At 36.4% G+C, this 13,822-nt stretch overlaps 1 protein-coding gene across 11 annotated transcripts in view; it reads left to right on the top strand.

Annotated features, from left to right (window-relative positions):
• The window catches only part of HERC1 (HECT and RLD domain containing E3 ubiquitin protein ligase family member 1), a 159,282-nt gene that overhangs the window by 100,695 nt on the left and 44,765 nt on the right, over positions 1–13,822 (top strand). For 9 of the 11 annotated variants that reach the window (XM_014535483.1, XM_005861075.2, XM_005861080.2 and 6 more), the window contains 8 exons: positions 5–780; positions 2,035–2,233; positions 4,569–4,729; positions 8,342–8,458; positions 8,657–8,888; positions 10,104–10,228; positions 11,230–11,450; positions 12,713–12,981. In XM_014535483.1, coding sequence (XP_014390969.1) covers positions 5–780; positions 2,035–2,233; positions 4,569–4,729; positions 8,342–8,458; positions 8,657–8,888; positions 10,104–10,228; positions 11,230–11,450; positions 12,713–12,981 — 2,100 coding nt within the window. The remainder of the gene's footprint in view (positions 1–4; positions 781–2,034; positions 2,234–4,568; positions 4,730–8,341; positions 8,459–8,656; positions 8,889–10,103; positions 10,229–11,229; positions 11,451–12,712; positions 12,982–13,822) is intronic. The other 2 variants (XM_014535485.1, XM_014535486.1) reach the window with 2 other exon arrangements.

Here is a 13,822-nt window from a genome sequence, read left to right on the forward strand (position 1 = left end):
AAAGCTTCCCAACTTTTTGGTCGCCTAGTGATACTCCATTGTATAATCTGGAACCCTGTGAACCACTGCCTTTTGACGTGGCGCGATTCCGAGGCCTGACGGCTTCTGTGCTGCTGGACCTCACGTATCTGACTGGCATTCACGAAGACATGGGCAAACAGAGCACCAAGCGACATGAAAAAAAACACCGACATGAGTCTGAAGAGAAAGGGGACATTGAGCAGAAAACTGAGAGTGAATCTGCTTTAGATATGCGAACAGGCCTAATATCTGACGATGTCAAAAGTCAGGGTACCACAAGCTCCAAATCAGAAGGTGAAATAGCTTCATTTTCTTTAGATCCAACCCTGCCAGGTGTGGAATACCAACACCAAATAACAGAAGGAAAGAGAAAAAATCATGAACACATGTCCAAAATCCATGACATACCCCAGACAGAAATCAGAGCAGTCCAGTTGTCTTATCTCTACCTCGGTGCTATGAAATCACTTAGTGCTCTTCTTGGCTGTAGTAAATATGCTGAGCTGTTGCTGATACCAAAAGTTCTGGCTGAAAATGGCCACAACTCAGACTGTGCAAGCTCTCCAGTTGTTCACGAAGACGTGGAGATGCGTGCAGCCCTGCAGTTCTTGATGCGACACATGGTGAAGCGAGCAGTCATGCGGTCCCCCATAAAGAGAGCATTGGGATTAGCTGATCTGGAACGAGCTCAAGCCATGATCTATAAATTAGTGGTCAGTGGGCTTTTGGAAGACCAGTTTGGGGGCAAAATTAAGCAAGGTATGTTATCTGATTTTTTTTTAATGCTTTTGTGCTATTGAAATTATAATTGTCAGAACTGATGTACTCTGTAAGTGATTTATAAAAAAAATTTTTTGGCAAAAGCAATTTTCATGTCATTTTTCCTCTGCAAGGTAAACAGTTCTTTTTTGTTTCTTTTATATTAATAATCTACCTATAATTTTCTGTTTTAAATCTATAAAGCATTCAAATTTAATAATTACTACTACATTTTGTAAAACTGAAATTTAATTCATGCCACAAAATATACTCAAGTATTTATTGATATGATTCAAAATACATATTATTCTGATGACTTCTCAGAGGCATTTTAAAGGATTACTTTTATAGATTCTGTACTGTATGTAAAAAAATCTAGTTTTATCTTTTATCCTCACCTTTGGAGATAATTTGAATTCTAAGATTAAAATGAGATTCATTCAGTAAATATTTATTGAATGCCTACCATGTGCCAGGTACTCTTCTAGGTTCTGAGGAGTCGGCAATGACAAAACAAAGTCCCTTGTTGTAATGAAACTTCAATTGCTTTTATTCTTTCTTCCCTTCCTTTTTCTCTTTCTCCTTTCCTTTTTCTTTACTCCCCTCCTTCCTGTCTTAGCTTAGACAGTGAATAGGCAGAGAGAGGTGCATGGTGCATTTATAATAGGAGTGTTAAGATCATGATGTTTATGAAAGTATGTGGCCATTTAGCAAACCTTAATAGAATTAGCTATCTTTGTAGCAACAACCCTCCCCCCCCCCACCCCCCCAACTTTTAGGAGTAGTTTGTTTTGTGAGCCATTGTCCTTTTCAGAGCATGGAGTTTCTGTCTAGGTTTTCATAATCTTGTATTTACATGTCTTCATCTTTGCTTGCTTAAAGACTGAAAATAGGCATCAAAATAAAAGTGCTAAGGAAATACAGTTTTAATGATAAAATATCTTTAGGGAATCTTTGGTCAAATCTCACATACACAAATGAGACTTTTTGTTGTTGTTTTTAAGAGAACCTTTCCTAACAAAAAGAAATGAATAATTACAAGGGCTGGTTCCTTTTTTTTTGGTCTGTAGAGTCTACAATTATGAGGATAATAGTGAATTCAGTGTAGATGTAAAAACATTTTTTCTGTAAATCTTTTATAGAATTGATATTTATGAAATATGTTAGAAACTTTCCAAGTTAAAGGTTAAAAGCTTTCCATTCCCATTTGAAAGAAAAAAAAATCCTTACCACTTTCTTAACCTTGGTTTATAGAGATTGATCAACAAGCTGAAGAAAGTGACCCAGCCCAGCAGGCACAGACTCCAGTTACCACTAGCCCATCAGCCTCGAGCACGACTTCCTTTATGAGTAGCTCGCTGGAGGACACCACAACTGCCACCACTCCAGTCACTGACACAGAAACAGTGCCTGCATCTGAGTCCCCGGGAGTGATGCCACTAAGTCTCCTCAGGTAGGGAAGTTAACCTTTAAATTGTGCCATATTTGATGCCTATGGTTATGAACACACAGGTATTCTCTTATGAAGAATGTGCCCAACTAAATCAAGGTGTTCTAGAGTTAGAAGGAATCTAAAGGATCATATGGTCAAACCCAATTTACTGAAGTTGGAAATGTCCTTCAGAAGAAGTTTAACAACTTGCCCAAGTCTCATAGCTAGTTTTGGTCCCAGATCTAATCAATGGTTCCATTGCCAATCAGGTACTCCAGCACTATTCTATCTCCTTATAATGGTTCTTTCTTTTTTTTTGGCTAGGCTTTTGAATATGTTTTCCCTGAAAAAGTAAATACTTGTGTTTTGATTGTTACAACTTTAAGAAAGAGCTTGCCTCCATGAGTTAATTTTTTCTCAGGTTATTTTTCCCTTTAGAATAATTTCTTTATTCTTTATTTCTTATTATAAGATCAAGCAAGTCTACTTTTCAAATGAAAGAGCGTGCCTTATGATGCTTCTTCAACCAACCCTATTTTAATAGATTGATAAATTTCAAATAATGTTCCAGTTTCTTTTTGCTTCAGTTTGCCAGATGTATACACAAACCAAAAACCTTGAGAGAAGATCTCTAGGGAGGGGCTGTTTTGTGAACTCTCTCACCTAGGGCTTAAGTGAAATAAAGGGAAGGAAAATGAATAGTATCCTTTTTTCTTATTTCTTTTTCCCCTTCTCTTAATTGACGGGTCACTATTATTCCCCTGTGTGTACATTGACTTCTTAGGGAGAGTGGCTATTATTGTAATGATTCTCAATATTTGGTGTTCACAAGAGCTACCTGAGAGGCTTTTTAAAGCTCTGGGGATGTATTCCCCAAGTCTCTCACTAGGTCTGTTGGGGGCACATAATTTGCATTTGAATTGTTTCCTCAATAATTCTGACGCAGTGGCCACACATTAAGAATTATTGCTCTGTCTCATGCCCTCTCCCCCCTGGCATGAGTCGGGGGATGGGAGGCAATGTGGGGATAAGGACACATATGTAATAACTTAATCAATAAAGAAATTTAAAAAAAAGAATTATTGCTCTGGTTTGGGGCAGAAGGAGCACTAATCCTAGTAGCTACCATTGCCCAGTCCCCACACATCTCCTCCCTCTTAGCTCTCACTTAAGTAACACAGATCCAGGAGGTGCTTCTGTTTAAGAAAGCAAGAAGAGAGAAATGATAGAATATTCTAATATGGTTTTTAAATCCTCCAGCAATTAATAGAATTCAAGGCATCCATAGAGGATCAATAGCACCGTGACTCCTTTTGCCTTTCAAGTTCTGTAGTGTAGGCATGGGATTCAGTGGTACAATAATGCTCCCTTGCTCCCAGAACCATTCACCAGGGCTTGTGACCCCTCCTTTCTTCTTAGTCTTTGTTTTCCTGTTATTGACTGGGACTATATTAGAGCTGCAATTGTGTCTGCCTTCCGAATATCAGAAATCAGGGAACAACTGCCTCTTAAACGAATATGATCTTACAATTATTTGATTGCATCGACAATGCTTTCTTGATGCTTAAAAGTTATTAGTTCTATTCAACAAATCAAAAGAGCAGTCAGTCAGTGAGGAGCTTCCTGGACTTTCTTCTTTACCCAGTGTCTGCCTTCTCAGCCTGAGGGGTCTGCCTCTCTATAGCTTGTCTCCTTTACACAGCTGGTATCTCATTCTTATGCTATATTTCAGTTGTGCTGGCAGTTATCTTTTCTTTTGGTAACTTACCTATAGATTATTACTTGGAATCCATGTGAATAATTTCATGGCTAGCTAGTGAACTTATGTTTGAAGTAATTGTAAGTTATCTATCTTTACAAGTTTTTTTTTATCCTGTAACTGCTGAATGCCTGTCAAAATATCCCTGTCATCTTGGTATTATAGTAGAGGAAAGCTCCCTAAAGACAGGGATTTAAAAAAAAATTTTTTTTTATTGCTGTATTCCCCCACATGCTATATTATTGGCATTTTGCTGAACAAATGATAAGGTATTATTACTTGTATAGATTACTTTGTATTACTTGTATAGATTATCTTATGAGATAATGATTTTTAAAACTGTGGAATCTTCCTCACCCCAATTAATTATAGCTAACTTGTGTAGTTTTCCAGGTCACATATTCTTTTATAAGACTGTGATGTATATACAGGGTGGGACAAAAGTAGGTTTACAGTTGTGAGTATGCAAAAGAGTTTATTCTTGTATTATTATTTATTAATTATTGTATTATTTTCCATATGAACAATTGTAAATCTACTTTCACCCACCTTGTATTTTGTAATTGGATTTTTATACTAACATTGTTTTCTTTAAAGGCAAATGTTCTCTAGTTACCCAACTACCACCGTACTTCCCACACGTCGTGCACAGACTCCTCCAATATCATCGTTACCAACCTCTCCTTCTGATGAAGTAGGAAGAAGGCAAAGCTTAACTTCTCCTGATTCCCAGTCAGCAAGGCCAGCTAACCGCACAGGTGCGTGTATTATCATGCGCTATGACACCCAGACGTTTTGACATTCCAAATGTGTGAGACTTTATTATGTAGGCATTGTGTTTTGTCTTCATGGAGGTAAAAGCAATGATTTTAATTATGGGGGATAGTCTGCCCCATCAAAATGAGCTGTCTTCTGTATTTTGAGTCTGTAGATTGAATTATGGCTATTTGGGAGGGAAATAACATACTGTACATCAGTTATATTAGTCCTTTTTTAAAAAAATTTTGAAAATGTTTTATTTAATTACAGTTGTCATTCCATGTTATATTAATTTCAGGCATACAGCACAGTGGTTAGACATTTATTTAACTTAATGAATTGATCCCTTTGATTTATCTAGTACCCACCTGGCACCATACATAATTATTACAAAATTATAGACTGTATTCCCTATGCTGTGCTTTATATCCTGGTGACTGTTTTGTAACTACCAATATGTACTTTTAAAAAATATGTACATTTTTATTGATTTTAGAGAGAGGAAAGGAGAGGGAGACAGAAACATCAGTGAGAGAGAAACATTGGTCAGCTGTCTCCTGCATGCCCCCTACTGGGGACCCAAGCCTGCAATCTGGGCATGTGCCCTGATTGGGAATAGAACCGTGACCTCCTGTTTAAGGGGCTGATGCTCAACCACTGGGCCAATCTATATTTTTTACTCCCTTCACCTTTTCACCCATCCCTTTAGTCCAGCTTCCCTCCCATCTGGAAACCATCCTTTTGTTTTTTTCTAATAATACAGGTATTTTTAGTGCTATGAATTTCCCTCTAAACACTACTTTTGCTACAACTCAAACATTTTGAAATGCTGTGTTTTCATTTTCATTCAGTTTAAAGTACTTTCTCATTTACCATAATATCTTCTTTGGCATAATTAGAAGTACAGTATTTTGTTTACAAATTTTGGGAAAATTTTCAAATACCTATATTCTTGATTTTTAATTTAATTTCATTATCATCAAAGAACATACCTTGTACAATTTGAATTTTTTAAATGTATTGATACCTGTTTTATGGTCCAGAATATGGTCTGTTTGAAATATATTCCACGTGCACTTGGGAAAAGTGTGTATTGTGCTATTATTGAGTGGAATGTTCTATAAATTGTTGGTTAGGTCAGGTAGGTTTTTAGTATTATCTAAGTCTTTGTTATTTTGATTTTTGGTCTACTTATTCTATAAGTTATTGAGAGAGTGGTGTCAAAACCTCTGTTATTGTGGATTTGTCTATTTCCCCTTTCATTGATCAGTTTTTGTTTCATGTATTTTAAAGCCTTGTCTTTGGGTCCATAAAAATTTAGTATTATTATGTCTTCCTAATGAATTGACCTCTTTATCATTATGTAATGACTCTTTTTATCCCTGGTATTATTATTTGCCCTTAAATCTGTTTTGTCGGGTATAAATATAGCCACTTCTAGTTTTTTTCATTAGTGTTCGGTGGTATATCTTTTCCCATCATTTTACTTTTAACTTATTTGTGTCTTTATATTTTAAGTGGTTTTCGGAAAGGCAGCCTATATTTAAGTCTTGCCTTTTAAAATCCAACCTGATGTTTTCTGCCTTTTAATTGGGGTAGATCATTGACATTTAGTGTGATTATTGGTATGGTTGGGCTTAAATTTACCATCTTTCTGTTTTTCTCGCCTGTACTTTGTCCCCTTTGTCTACTTTCTTTGGATTAAATGATTTTTTTAAAATTTTATCTCCTTTGTTGGTTTATTATACTTTGTATTATATTTTTAGAATTTACTTTTAGGTTTATAGTATACACCTTTAATTGTCACAGTCTATCTTTAAGTAATGTTTTACCATTTCATGTATACTAACAGAATCTAACAACAGTGTGCTTTCATTTCCCTTTTCTCAGCCTTTGTACTCTTGTTGTAACACATTTAACTTCTACATATGTTATAAAGCCCCATAATACATTGTTATTATTTTTGCTGTAAACAGGCAATTATCTTTTAAGGAGATTCAAAAACTTATATATATACTAGAGGCTGGGTGCACGAGGTTTGTGCACTCAGGGGGTCCCTCAGCCCGGCCTGCGCCCTCTCACAGTCCGGGACCCCTCGGGAGATGGCTTACTGATGGCCATCCGTAGCACTGCCATGGAGGCAGGAGGGGCTCCTGCCACCACCATTGCGCTCGCCAGCTGTGAGCCCGGCTTCTGGGCTTCTGGCTGAGCTGCGCTCCCCCTGTGGGAGCACACTGACCACTAGGGGGCAGCTCCTGCGTTGAGCGTCTGCCCCTGGTGGTCAGTGCACATCATAGTGACCGGTTGTTCTGCCATTCTGTCAATTTGCATATTACTCTTATTATTTAGAATAGGATTATATTTACTCACATATTTACCAGTTCTGAGATTCTTTATTCCTTTATGTAGATCCAGATTTCTATCTGGTGTCATCTCTTTCTTCTTGAAAGACTTCCTTGTAGCGATTTGCTGGTGATGAATTATTTTGTCTCTTGTATGTCTGAAAGAGTTTATTTCACCTTAATTTTGAAAAATATTTTTACTAGTGTAGAATTCTAGATTGACAGGCATTATACCACATACCTGGTCTATAATCTTCAAAGTACCTAAGTGATTGAAGTACACTGAAGAGAAACATGAAAACTAAACTGCGCTCCCCCTGTGGGAGCACACTGACCACTAGGGGGCAGCTCCTGCGTTGAGCGTCTGCCCCTGGTGGTCAGTGCACATCATAGTGACCGGTTGTTCTGCCATTCTGTCAATTTGCATATTACTCTTATTATTTAGAATAGGATTATATTTACTCACATATTTACCAGTTCTGAGATTCTTTATTCCTTTATGTAGATCCAGATTTCTATCTGGTGTCATCTCTTTCTGCTTGAAAGACTTCCTTGTAGCGATTTGCTGGTGATGAATTATTTTGTCTCTTGTATGTCTGAAAGAGTTTATTTCACCTTAATTTTGAAAAATATTTTTACTAGTGTAGAATTCTAGATTGACAGGCATTATACCACATACCTGGTCTATAATCTTCAAAGTACCTAAGTGATTGAAGTACACTGAAGAGAAACATGAAAACTAAATAAATGCAAAGGGGATCCTAGAGTGGATCCTTTGCTGTGAAGAATATTACCTAGATTTTTGGTGAAACTGGAATGAGATATAGAATAGATGATAATATTCTTAAGTTCCTGACTTTGATGGTTGTGTTGTGGTTATGCAGGAGAATGTCCTTATTTGTAGGAGTTACATATTAGTGTATTCAGGGGAGATTGTCTGAAAAAAAGTCTCAGATGGTTCAGGGGTAAAAGAATTCTTTGTGCATTCTTGCAAATGTCTGTTAAGTATGAAATTTTTTGTAAGTAACTATTTCAAAATAAAATTTCTTACATTATTTCAGTAGTTTTATTTTGTATTAGCAGGTTTATCTTTATGAAAAACCATAATCTATAACAAGTTTAATCGTAGTTATACATTTAATGAATTCTTGCTAGAGTAAATTTTCGTTGAATTTGAACTACATTAAGAAACTTATGGTTACACGGAGAAGACTTTATTCATGTTATATAGTGATATTTAGGTCTTTACTTCTCTTTCTTTTGTCTCAGCCTTGTCAGACCCAAGCAGTAGACTTTCAACTTCTCCTCCTCCTCCAGCAATTGCAGTACCCTTGTTGGAAATGGGGTTCTCCCTCCGACAGATTGCCAAAGCCATGGAAGCCACAGGTAGAATAAGTTTTTATATGTCAGTATATACAGATATGAGAAACTTAATCTTATTAAGGGCAATATTTTTTTAAGAGGCCATAAAGCTTGGTAAGATTTTTAACATCAGGTTTAGTTACAGTGACATCATAACAGACACTAGCATGAATAACTATTTTGCCCAAAGTCAGTATCAGACTTGTTTTTCCCCCTGTTCAGGTGCTCGAGGAGAGGCTGATGCCCAGAACATCACTGTCCTTGCCATGTGGATGATAGAGCACCCTGGGCATGAGGATGAGGAGGAGCCTCAGTCAGGCAGCACAGCAGACTCACGGCACGGAGCAGCAGTTCTTGGCAGTGCTGGGAAATCAAATGATCCCTGTTATTTGCAGTCACCAGGAGACATACCATCGGCTGATGCTGCTGAAATGGAGGAAGGCTTTAGTGAAAGGTGAAATTCCCATCCTCCATATTTCTGTTCAGTGTGTTATAAATGGTACCCCCAAAAGCCCCATTTGTTTCCCTTTTATAGGAGCTTCTAATGGTATGTAAAGTTAATAGACATATATGAAAAGATGGACATTTTAGTTTCAAGTTAATGTTTCTGTGAAGGGTAAGAATGACATAACCAGTTTTATCTTGAAGGGATGTTTTCAAGGAAAGAAGGAAAAAAATTTATATAAAATTGATAAGAAAAGAGGAAACTGAAAAATAAAATAATTTTCTTTCATATAGGTGATATGAAATACAATGTTCATTTTAATATTAGCAATTGATTTAATTAATGCATTTGATGGAAATGGACTTTTAAGCTTTTTTAACTCTTAATATAGATTTATATTTTTATTCTTTAGTTTCTAATATCTGTACAATATACCCTTTTTAAAATCTGTGATAATACCTAGCCCAAAATGATCTATAATATGTTTTACAGTTCTTCCTAAAATCTTCCTCCTTCATCACTTATGACTTTAAATCTTAACTTTTCATTTTTTTTTAAAATATATTTTATTGATTTTTTACAGAGAGGAAGGGAGAGAAATAGAGAGTTAGAAACATCGATGAGAGAGAAACATCGATCAGCTGCCTCCTGCACATCTCCTACTGGGGATGTGCCTGCAACCAAGGTACATGCCCTTGACCGGAATCGAACCTGGGACCTTTCAGTCCGCAGGCCGACGTTCTATCCCCTGTGCCAAACCGGTTTCGGCATTCATTTTAGTTCATGAAGTCATATGGTTACCATGGCTTGCACCTTATGTAATATACAGACCTTTCTGACAAGATTAGTGAATATTTTTGTAATTTATTTTAAAATATTTGTTTCTCTTATGCAAGGATGCACAATCACTTTAATTTTTAAGTACTTAATCATTTAGAATTTAGTTAAGGCCATTGACCTTGTTTCAATTTGAACATGCATTAAGCATCATTTCATTGTTGGCATAATTCAAAATCGTATAAAATTATTGCTCATGGCAATGTGACACATTTAAAACTTAGGATCTTTACCAGGGACAAAAGATATGTTTCAAAGTTTTATAACTATATTTTATTCTCGGTAATATTTGGAGAAAAAAGTACCCTCACAAGCAAGCATGCACCTTTGCTTTCTATTAATGATCGTTTTTAAAAATCCATGTTGCTTTCAAACTTACACTTACAGCCCTGATAATCTGGATCATACAGAGAATGCAGCTTCTGGTAGTGGACCACCAACTAGGGGTCGCTCAGCAGTTACAAGAAGGCACAAGTTTGATTTAGCTGCTCGCACATTGCTAGCAAGAGCAGGTAATTACATGTTTCACATCCTTCTCTTGGTTATAGTATTATATAGCTTGCTTTTATATTTTAAAGTAAATGTAAAAGGAACAGTACAGGCAATGTAAACTAATGATACTAAGTACTCAGTTCCTCCACATTAACAGTGACTATTTTCATATTATTTTCAGTGTATTTACATAGTTTCCAAAAATTGAAACCACAGTATACATTCATAGATTTATTTTTAAGTTCCCTGAGGGTGCAGAAGGACTGGTTACTTTTAGACACTGAGAAATTTCATAAATGCTCTCTGTGGTCAAGCAACTTACAATTTAAGAAGTGAAGATGCACATTTAAAATGTAATATTAATAGTGAGAACGAGCCGAAAAAGTACACAGTACCAAAGAAGTAGGCACTGGCTTTTCTGATGTACTCTGTGGACCTTAGGGCTTCATTACTAGGTAAGACCCTAGATAAGCAAAAATAGATTTCCTCATTAAATTAATAAATACTTCTAGGACTGTGTTCTGGAGGGTAAGTTATAGAGAACCTATTTTCCAAATTAAATATTAAGATACATAATTTGTCAAAACAGAGTTTGATCCTTGAAATATTAAAATATAAATAGTGATTCCATGATTTATGGGAACAGAGGGAAGTTCTAAAAAATATAGGATGTATAGTTAATATACAATATAATGAAGAGACTGATTTAAAAAAATAAACCTAAAGGAACAATAACAGCCCACATTCTTGGGTGTTTTTTTATTTAACAAACGTCATGAAGTATTTTACACAGATTATCTTATTTAAACCTATCAAGAGCCCTGCCAGGTGTGAGTGCTGTTGTCCTCATTTTACAGAAGAGGAAGCAAAATTGATAGGTATAATTTTATGTTTACGGTCTGGAATCCAATAAGTCAGCTGAGATAGGCTCTCATCTGCATGCATGGCAATTAAGAATTGGCGCAATATTCAGAATTATTTTATACATGCAAATAAAATACCTTTTTTGTTTTGTTCTGAGCGGGGTTATACCGCTCTGTGCAGGCCCACAGGAATCAAAGTCGGAGAGAAGGAATATCTTTGCAGCAAGACCCAGGGGCATTGTATGACTTTAATTTAGATGAGGAATTGGAAATTGATCTTGATGATGAAGCAATGGAAGCAATGTTTGGACAAGACCTGACCAGTGAAAATGATATTCTGGGAATGTGGATCCCAGAGGTACTGGATTGGCCTACCTGGGTGTGTGTGACTGCAGCGGGGGCTGCTCTGACTTATTTTCCTGCCCTCTTGTTTATGCAGCTTACTAATAACAGCCTTGCCTAGAGTTGTAACACTGAAAAGTTTTACATCTCATCCTAAAGTTTGGGGCTCTGATGGTTAATGTTACTTTCATACTTGCAAACTAATAAGAAAAAGTCTCTCTTTTTGCTATTTCTGTGCGATTTTATTGCTTCTCTCTCTAGACTAGATGAATAGAGCTGTATTATGGTAATATTTGATTTTAATATCAAAGATAGATTACAAAACAGGCATCAGGTCTCAGTTGACTGCTGGGTATATAACATGGCTGCTGTTTTCACCTTGCTATCTGAATGCATGCTCTTCTCCTTCAGGTTTCATTTAATCACTGTTAATGCCTCATTCTAGGAACCAGTGCCACCTAGATCTTATAAATACCTCTATCCAGGGTCAGGGTACGTGGTGGGTTTGTATGTTTACATTATTTAGCATTATGCTTTTATAGCAGTGAAACTGAAAAGTTCACAGATGTAAGTCCTACAGGAAAGAGCATTTACCACAGTGATTCTCAACCTTCCTAATGCTGCAACCCTTTAATACAGTTCCTCATGTTGTGGTGACCCCCAACCATAAAATTATTTTTCTTGCTACTTCATAACTGTAATGTTGCTACTGTTATGAATCGTAATGTAAATATCTGATATGCAGGATGTATTTTCATTGTTACAAATTGAACATAATTAAAGCATAGTGATTAATCACAAAAACAATATGTAATTATATATGTGTTTTCTGATGGTCTTAGGCGACCCCTGTGAAAGGGTCGTTCGACCCCCAAAGGGGTCACGACCCATAGGTTGAGAACCGCTGATCTACCATGTTAGGTTAATAAGATAAATGAATCCTAATAACTTCTTAGAAATTCAGAAAATAGATATACATGTTATGACTAGATTAAAGAAAGTAATTTTCATTAGAGGGATTTAAAAATCATTTGAGCTGGGGCAGATGGTCATTTTTATTAACTCTCTTTTCAGTAGGATAGTCAGTTACTTTTATTAGAGAGAGGAATGGCAAAAATAACACTTTAAGATTGTATGATGTGAATTTGGATTTAAAAGAAATTTCTTATATAGCATTAATGAGCATATTGCAAACAGCATAAGTAAATAAAATAGTTAATTTAATATCAATAATCTGTTGACCTCTTCTTAATTTTATGTTAAATTGACTAATAATTTGATATGTAATCATTTGTGCAGCATGTTTGTGAGTCTGAAGACAGGGAAGAAGTGGTGGTGTGTGAACTGTGTGAATGCAGTGTTGTCAGCTTCAATCAGCACATGAAGAGAAATCACCCAGGCTGTGGGCGCAGTGCAAACCGCCAGGGCTACCGCAGCAATGGCTCCTATGTTGATGGCTGGTTTGGTGGTGAATGTGGGAGTGGAAATCCATACTACCTGCTCTGTGGCAGCTGCAGGGAAAAGTACTTAGCCCTGAAGACCAAATCCAAGACCACAAGTTCTGAAAGGTACCTTGAAATTTTATGGAGATCCAGTCCCCCTGAATGATAGTCTCTCTCATTAAAGACATGGGAATAGTAGCTTTTTTCATGTTAGGAGTTACTTTTTAACATTTCCTAAAGTCCTGTGATTGCTGGATTGGGAGCAGGAAGGATGGAGGAGGTTGAAGAATTCATGTTCCTGTCAGAGCTGGGGACCTGTAGTCCAGGAACAGTGGTTTATCAGCAAGTCCTTCACTGGCGTTCGTGTTACCTTTGACTTGTTGACAAATTGTGGGTAGGATCCTTGCCTTAACCTTTTGGAAGCTTACAAATTGAACATAATTAAAGCATAGTGATTAATCACAAAAACAATTTTTTTCATTGATGTTTTTCACCATATTTTGGATATCTTAAGATCTTTTCCTTCATGAAAAAATAGATTATTTAGATTAAATGAGCCTCCATGAAAATATTATCTCTTTATATCCTTGAATAGCAATTAACCTCTAGTGAGTAGGGTTTTTGACTTTTAAAATCTATAATGTATTCTGGAAGAGGTTTTGATTTAAAAAGTTGTAGGTGACCCAGAAACATCCCCAGTAATTATTGAAATAGTCATTGATTTTGTAAGTAAGTGTGTACTACCTATATATCAATGGTTTTTTAAAAATATATTTTATTGATTTTTTACAGAGAGGAAGGGAGAGGGATAGAGAGTTAGAAACATCGATGAGAGAGAAACATTGATCAGCTGCCTCCTGCACACCTCCTACTGGAGATGTGCCCGTACATGCCCTTGACCAGAATCGAACCTGGGACCTTTCAGTCTTCAGGCCGACGCTCTATCCACTGAGCCGAACTGGTTAGG

Source organism: Myotis brandtii, unplaced genomic scaffold (genome assembly GCF_000412655.1).
Source record: "Myotis brandtii unplaced genomic scaffold, ASM41265v1 scaffold144, whole genome shotgun sequence".
NCBI lineage: Eukaryota > Metazoa > Chordata > Mammalia > Chiroptera > Vespertilionidae > Myotis > Myotis brandtii.